The sequence below is a fragment of the Micropterus dolomieu genome, linkage group LG01, assembly GCF_021292245.1.
Source record: "Micropterus dolomieu isolate WLL.071019.BEF.003 ecotype Adirondacks linkage group LG01, ASM2129224v1, whole genome shotgun sequence".
In the NCBI taxonomy this organism is placed as follows: domain Eukaryota; kingdom Metazoa; phylum Chordata; class Actinopteri; order Centrarchiformes; family Centrarchidae; genus Micropterus; species Micropterus dolomieu.
Genome location: NC_060150.1, coordinates 10,691,951 through 10,700,380, shown reverse-complemented (window position 1 = coordinate 10,700,380; position 8,430 = coordinate 10,691,951). Strand labels below are relative to the sequence as shown.

General features: G+C 41.3%; 1 protein-coding gene across 21 annotated transcripts in view; it reads left to right on the top strand.

Annotated features, from left to right (window-relative positions):
- The window catches only part of mbnl2 (muscleblind-like splicing regulator 2), a 67,523-nt gene that overhangs the window by 55,529 nt on the left and 3,564 nt on the right, over window positions 1–8,430 (top strand). For 7 of the 21 annotated variants that reach the window (XM_046056543.1, XM_046056535.1, XM_046056685.1 and 4 more), the window contains 3 exons: window positions 886–1,036; window positions 2,922–2,957; window positions 8,105–8,115. In XM_046056543.1, the coding sequence (XP_045912499.1) occupies window positions 886–1,036; window positions 2,922–2,957; window positions 8,105–8,115 (198 nt within the window). Of the gene's footprint in view, window positions 1–885; window positions 1,037–2,921; window positions 2,958–4,114; window positions 4,210–8,104; window positions 8,415–8,430 lie in introns of those variants that run through there. The other 14 variants (XM_046056644.1, XM_046056599.1, XM_046056695.1 and 11 more) reach the window with 11 other exon arrangements.

The following is an 8,430-nucleotide window of genomic DNA, read 5'->3' as shown; positions in this document are numbered from 1 at the left end:
AAAAAAAAAGTGATTAACTTGTTCAGAAATAGTTGACGTTACTACTAAATGCTTTCCCAGTAGTTTTGAAGTACATCGTAGTATCTTGCTTTTTTAACCAAAAGGTTAATGTAGATGCTTTTTTTTGCTTTTGTACTAATTCAAAAAGTAGCAATGTTTCTTTAAAGTAAACAAAACAATTTTTTGTTTATGTGCATGTCTATTGTTTTGTATGTGGTATACTTGCATTCAGATTATTTTTGTTTTTGTTTTTTTCCTTCTCACCTATCCACAAATGCAATGCTGTCCCCCATGACGCACCTCTGCTTGCTGTTACCTGTATGTTAATACGCTTGAATCCCATTGGCCCACTGCCATCATGTGCTCGCTGCCTGCTAATTAAAGACTCAGTCGACTGCCAAAGCAATGAAGCGACCCCTCGAGGCAACTGTAGACCTGGTACTTTGACCTTTCACCTTTTGCTTTGCATGTAGCTTCTTTAATTGTACTGTAGCCACTCACAAAATTTAAGTTGGCTCTTTTGTTTTTGTGAAACCCTGTAAGACACTTTTAAAGTATAAATTTGTATCATTTATGATCAGCAGTGACAATTCTAGATTGTACTGTATGTTTATTAAATGAACAACTACAGTGTAATGTTAAAATCACTCTACTTTCAATTATATGTGTTGTTGATTGCCTTGCTATGGTGTAGTTTCTCATTGTCCTTGTGATAGTTACAGCAAGTTTCCATTTTTGCCTTGTTGTGCTGTGCATAGACAAATTAGATTTTACAAATATCAGTGTTTTAAGTATACAGTTCAAATCTACTGTGCTTCTGTTGTGTGTGTGTGTATCTGTGTGTGTGTGTGTGTGTGTGTGTGTGTGTGTGTTTTCGGTGGATAGGCGTTCCCCCACGGCGTCCTCCAGCCCCTACCAAAGAGACAAGCGCTTGAGAAGAGCAACGGAGCGAGCTCCCTGTTCAACCCCAGTGTTTTGCACTACCAGCAGGCGCTGGCCAACGCACAGCTCCAGCAGCCTCATTTCTTTCCCACAGGTAAGAGCTCCCGATCGATACACACGGTGCACAGATGCAGATAAAAGCACTCAGGTATGCGGAGCATGCAAGCACACACAGATGCACTCACTGAATGTACTCAGCTAACCACCCATCCACCACAAATGTATCTTTTTGGGGGTTTTCATGCTGACGTGAGAGCAACTCTCATGACCAGTTAAGTCTGTTTAGTTCTACACTCTGTTTTTGAAAGAGATTCATTTGAGTGTGTGCTAATGTTTGAGCTATTCACAGTGGCACCCCTTAACTTTGATCTAGTGCCTGCCAATATAAACATGTAACCGCTGCCAGGTGGAAGGGCAGTGCAGGCTTTGATAAGAGCAATACAAGTTCTGATACATTATTACCACAATACTAACGCCCAAGCATACAAAAGAGCAAAACAAGCCCAGTTGTTTCCAACACAAAGGCTCTGTAACTATATTTAGTAAAGCATTTTAAAGGTTATAATGAGTTATACTTTTGAGCAAATGTAGCCTTGTCAGTTTGTATTTAATCTGTCTTGACAGACGATACAGAAAAAAGACAATTTTGTTCAATTTTTTTTACCCAAATGAATTCAAGACTGCTGCCTTATTCTTCTTTAGTTCTTTCCCCTTTCTCTGTCTACTCCTCATAGAAACTAACATTAGTTTAAGCCCTTCAGGTCACCCGCTAAATGAGTTAACTGCAGCTAATACTGTAGCCTGTAGCCACACAGAGTCAGGAGGAGGACACTGCCATCCCTCTCTCTTCTATCTACCTGCTCTATTTGTGTGTGTCTCCATGTGGTGTAAGATGCCTGACAGCCCCTCATCCCTGCCTCGCTCTGTATCTGTGTGTGGGAAGCAGCTCAGGGATAAAGTCGTGTTCGCTCATTTTATTTAATTCTTTTAAACAAATCTGATATGAAAAGGGTGGTGTTTCTCCACCCATGTCCTGTAGGCACCTAAACCGTCAGACAGTCACATGAGATATTTGAAGTAATACTGTAAAATCTTTGTGATGTATCTGAATGGTTGTGATGCAGTAAACCCTACCCATCTTCCTGTTTGATCCTTTTCCAAATGTGGATGGAAGCCTGTGCACACACTGCATGCTGTTTGTCTCTGTCACCTCTTTAGTTTTAGTCTCGCTATTATTTCTTTCTTTTTTTCTAGAAATGACTTATTTAGATTTTTTTCATTATTTTATCTCAAAGTTTTTATAGCATATATATAAATGTACAAGTGCAGCTAATTATGTGGCCACAGAAGACATTGAAAATGAATGGAAAGTAAACAGTTGATCAAGTCAAGTCAAGTGTATTTATATAACCTGTAATCACAAATCTGTGACACTGGGCTGTATAATCTGTACAACAAATGACACTCTCTGTCCTTCAAACTGAGATAATAAGGAAAAACTCCACGCAAAAAATTCTGGAGAAACAGAATGACAATTTTAAGTAAATAAAGTACAAATGTATGTTAGCGTGCACAATTTAAATACATTTCCTTCACATCTGCAAACAGTAACCAATAATCTAATTGAACCAGCTTTGCAACATGCCAAACTTGGCCACAATTACGTATGCTACAATATACTTACGTTTTCTTTATGTTTGATTTAGCTGCCGTGGTATATAAGCAGTACTTTTTAACAAATAATACCATAACTAAATTCCTCTGCTTGCTACTGTTAACTGCATTCATAACTGGGTGACAGCACCGGTGTAACAGTAGCATCTGAGCTGAGGGAAGTCTTCAAGCATTATTTTTTTTTGTCTTGTCTAACCTTGTTGTTCTCCTCCCTCAATTAACCCATTTATTTCCACCTCTCTCTCCCTCTCTGTCTCCCTCCCTCCCTCTCTCTCTCTCTGTCTTTCTCTGCATGAACACAACAGGGTCAGTCTTGTGCATGACTCCTGCTAGCAGTCTTGGTAGGTTCTGACCTTCCCTTTGCTCTCTCACACACACTGGCTCGATGTATAAGAGTGGTGGGGCGGGGGGACTGGAGTGGGATGAGTGGGGCAATATTTGCAGCCCTTGCAGGTGAGACAAAAGTCATCGCAGCACCGCCTGTGGCGATGGTGAAACCTTTTAACATGTGCTCTAAGAAATTGTCATCAACCTGTCCATTTTCTTAGGCTGAGATATGAAACACCATTTTGTATCACCTGAAAGAGTTGTGACTTCTTTCTCTACTGACCTTCTTGCTAATGACTGTTTGTTTATGATTAAAAATGGTAGTGTGGATTAAATACTGCACCCTGATCTGTCCTTAAGCTGTAGGATAGCAACTCTCTGTTTGCTGTGCTGTGTTGATCAGGAAATTTAAATCAGTTTCCCAGAGAAATTTTTTCAGCCACATAACTGGAGCATTTGTCTCTGCTAAAATGGGATGGGAATTGCAAAAAAGTCCCAGTCGGCTAACCAGCAGGTCTTCCATTAGCAAATGGAAAGAAAAAATTACGACTAGGTTAATGATTTGTAGCATAATAATGATGCAACGATCCCATCAGTGTTGCATGTTTTTGGCATTGTCAATGAAGTAGCCGCCTGGGTTTTTTCCACATTCTTCTTACTGTTCAACTTGCCAGCCCACGTGGATTTGAAAAATAAAATTCCCATCCCTGCTGCCAAAAATGTCATTGATTCATTGTAATTGGTGTCTTGTGCCCCTCAAATTCTCTGGGAAAAACAGCAAACTGATTTTCCGTATAAATTTCCTTATTTGTGATTGTAATCAGCTTCTCTCCTCTTGTTTTTGTTTTTTTTTCTCCCATGCTCTCTTTTCTTTCTTTCTTTCTTTCTGTCCTTCTTGCTTTGCATTGTGAATGGTTGCATGCCATCTGCCGGTGTAACCCTAACGATGGCTTGCTGGCTCTCTGTAACATCCGCCACCTCCACCTCCACCACCACCATCAACAACAACAACAACAACAACAACAAATGATACCGTCGACACACACACACACCACAACGGTTGCCATGGTTACCATAATGCTCCACCTACCTGTCCATCGCTACCACCTCCTCCCCTCTCCCCCATTCCTCCTCCTCCTCCCTCTCCCCCTTTCCCACCCTCAAAACAAAGTCCCAATGATGTACAGTGCTACGCCTGCTACTGTCTCTGCAGCAACAACTCCTGCCACAAGTGTCCCCTACGCAGCAACAGCACCAGCCAATCAGGTTTGCTCCTTTTAAAGCTTTCTTTCATCAGTCCCTGGAGCTCTGAATAAGTACTGCCTCCTAATAGTGAGCTGCAATAACCTGCATCTGAGCCTTAGTCCAGGCCCATCCATCCATCCATCCATCCATGTGCCTAGGTGGGCTCACACTGGCATGAAAGCCTGTGAGTGGATTTATTATGGGTAGAATCTACCTGAGTGAGCCAGTGCCAGTGCACTGTATTGTATTTCTTGTAAAACACTGTACTTAGCCCCATTAGGCGCTCCCAATGTGCACTTCTTCAGAGCTCCCACATTTGCAAAGTAGTAGTTGTGTTGTGTTGCACTACTTCCTGGTTTTGTTTTGCATGTTCTGTTTTAAGTTTTATTTTCCACTTTTCTTGTTGTTGTCAAATAAGCCTCTCCATCTGCAGTAGGGGGCATCATTTGTACCGCTTGTGTGCTATGCAAACACACACATTCAAGCAAATACATAAAGGCCGCACTTAACAGCTGGTTCTGAGCAGCCGCCATGTTGGTTTTTGTTCCTGTTTCCACTCCTCCCAGTTTCACCTTTTCACCTTTTCTCTGGCCGCGGGATAAAAGAGAGAATAAATGGTACGAGGATGTTACAGGGCACGCTTGTCAGGGTGAGACAGACACAGGAAGAATGATCACAGGAGTTGTCTAAAAATGGCCTCTGATCGGCGGCTCTCCTGTTGCTGTGTGTCAGCAGGAGCTAGGGAAGGAGGGCCAGGTTTGAATGCCAGAGTGACGCACGGATGCCCCATTTTAAACCTGGAAATTTCAGCACAATGCTGGCACTCTGGCCTCACACTGCTGGCAATCATTTACTGGTAGTTCAGTATAGAGGTGCCTTGAGGACACAGAGATGAACAGATGAGTTCTTAGTATGTGTTTAACCAAAGTTCTTATTTTTGTACCACTTTGTCTGACTAATGATATTCTCCAACTTTGGCCTCAATGTAAAGAGAAATATATTAATATCAACTTAAGTTAGAGAATGAAGATTAGGTCTTTTAAATTTAACAATTTTAGAAAGTTGAAATCTAGGAATACCTTTAAAAAACAGTTCCCACATTTCTATTATTAAAAAAAAGCATGGAAGCTCTCAGTGTAAAAAAATAATAATCATAGGTTCATTTTAAAATAAAATAAAATAAAATAAATTTCTCTGGGATGCCCTTTCCGTCATTAACTAAGGATCCAGCCCCAGTACCTTGTGCTTTATTGCCCCTCATAGGCCAGCAGTGTGTGCACTTCCTGTGACTCACCGTCTCTTCCTGTAATTGGCATGCAGCAGCAGTAGCAGCAGGAAGCAGAGCTCCTCTTTAAAGATGCATGTGGGACAAGGAGCCGGAGAAACACTGACGTCAGCCAACACTGTCTGTCTCCTTCTGTCCCCCTCTGTTTCTCCCCCGACCCCCCAGCTGTACTGCATGCAGTACACGCCTTGTTTACTACAGTCATAGCCATTGTATGGTTTTTCAGAATAATTTTTTTGTACGGCACATGCAGCTGATGTTATTGTTTTTGCGGAAAGACAACCGCTCCCAAACTGTGTGTACTAATGTTAGCCACTTAGCATCAGCTGTTAGCATCTTCTAAATTGTTTATGTGGCTATTTTCAAAACAATTTGGACAGAACTTGAATTAAATGTTCGTAGTAATAATTATAGCATGCACATTTATTGTAACTTGAGATAAAATAACTAAGCATTGCAAGATGAATGTGTTGATTACCTCACGTAAAAAAAAGATAAATAGGGAGTAATGCACATGCATAGAGGGACAGGATGTTGCAGAGGTTCAGAGACTGGTCAGCTCATGACCCTCTGAACTGCTATTGTGATATGACAAGCAGCAACCAATCACATGATTCCATGTTCCAGCTCACATTAACCATGTGCTAACAGTGCAGGGGTCTCTGGTAATGTCAGTGCTCTTGCTGGAGATTGTGAAGTTGCAGCGACCTCGACTGTCGGAATATGGAATTACATCACATACTTTACGGACTGTGATCACCGGCTACTGAACCGATAAGATAAGGAAGATAAGTTGTTAGAATGAAATAGATGTAGAGATTGTTATATTGAGCAGCTCTTTGGGACCAGGGTTCAATCTCTCACCTCCCTGTGGAGGGAACCTGTCATTATTCTCATCACATTTATGCAAATTAACAGACAGAGCAAATGCAATTAGAATATTAATTTGATATTAATCTGTAAAAAAGAAAAAGAATACAGTTCAAGCCTGTTTGTTTTTACCTACCTGTGGTACCAGATGGGCGGGGTGTACCATCCTATCTGCCTGATCCCACCCATCTGGCACCCAATAATCCTTTCCTATTTCCATACCGCACTATGGAGCAGGCTGTCCTCTGAGCCTGTGCACATCACAGTCTCTCTACCTGTGGTGACCTTATGTGATGTGCAATGTGACCAGTGGCTTCTGTCCTTTGCTGGCTGTCTGTTGTCTATTAACAAGCACCATGCGGCTTTGTTCTGTGTTGGCTTGCTGCCAGTGGCAACCACAGGACGGCAGCCCGCACCTCTTCTACATGTCTTTCCAGTCTATACTCTCTCTCTCTCTCTCTCTCTCTCTCTCTCTCTCTCTCTCTCTCTCTCTCTCTTTGTTGTGTGTGGCATTAGTCTTTATCTCCAAATGAGAGAATACACGCAGAGGTGACCAGACCTGGGTCAAAGGCTATTTGCAAATAATTAGAAGGTTTTGCTCTTATCTGCATGAAACACTAGGCAGGTGGCGAAACTGCAACTCAACAGCTAAGACAGGAAAGTACTGCTCATTGACAAATATTTGTCTGCGAGTGTCTCAACATTCTAGGACGCCGTTGTTGAGGTACAAACCCCCCCACCTGATCCCGAAATGTGCTAAATGCTTCAACAAAATACAAACATGTCCGAACTATGTGTTGTCCGATCACATCTACAGGCAAAAGTGTTTATACTTGGTGGTGTTAAAAGCCTTCTGTCACAGCCTTCTCCAGGCTGCATCCCACTGCTATGCTCTCTCCAAGAACTCTGCCTTTTGCGTCCTGCGTAGTCTAGAAGAATAAAGACAGACCTGCGTTGTGTAGTTTGGTTGAATCGGACTGTGGTTCGTTTTTTTCCCCTCTTGGTATGATCCATTCGGGCAGATCTGAACCCAGCAAGCATACTCAACATACTACCACCCCAAGATCCTTTAGAGGAAGTGCTTACAAAATAATTCTGAAGTGGTTTGTTTTGGTGGGAACATGGTCCGACCACAATCTGACCCAACTATAAGGCGTTCTCTGCGAATGTGAGCTAAACTGGGAAAACGCAACAAATCTACCAACTCGTCCACCAGACCAGAGCAAATGAACTATAACATCATAAGAGAATGCCTGGCTGCTTTCACACCTCCACACCTGGCCAGTTGCTCCCTAAAGTAGGCAAAATTGTCAGATTGTTTGTTTCAGGGAAGTTACAAAAATACGTCATTGTCGTTTCAGGCATCGTTATAGGATCTGAGAAGCGATTTGTTTAACGCACGCTGAAGTCTTAAATAGGCGAAAAAACGGAAAATACTGTTTGACCCAGATCTTAAGGAGACACCAAAAACAATAAAAGCATCAATCCTGTGTACTTATGTTGTTACATATATTATATGTTTTAATTAATCAAAATCAGTTGAAATTTCACTCTCACACACTCATGTACTGAGCCATGGCAAAGCATATTTAGAACACATTATGTTACTTTATGTTATACATGTGAGTATATATATATATATATATATATATATATATATATATATATATATATATATATATATATATATCTCTTACAGGTAAACTAAATCTTTCTCTCTTTGTGTTCTCTCCTTCCTCGTCTTGTTTCTCTCTCCTCCAGATCATCCTGAAGTAAGTGTCACAAAGGGAATGGAGTGTCACGAAGCTGCACTAGGAAACCCAAAACAGCCCATGTGTAAATACTACCTTACCTCTCCCATAGAGGTCCAGCAACCTGCATGCTAAGAGTGTAACACTTCAATTTAACCGTAAGAACTGCAGTGCCGGTGTAACACACACACACACAAAAAGATATATACTGTATGTATTGCTAGAAAAAAAATATTAACATGAAAAAGTCAAAAATATTCTTATGTATAGTACTACATACATAGCAGACACACTATAGAGGTCATTTTACCAACTGTTCACCCAGAGTACCGTGGA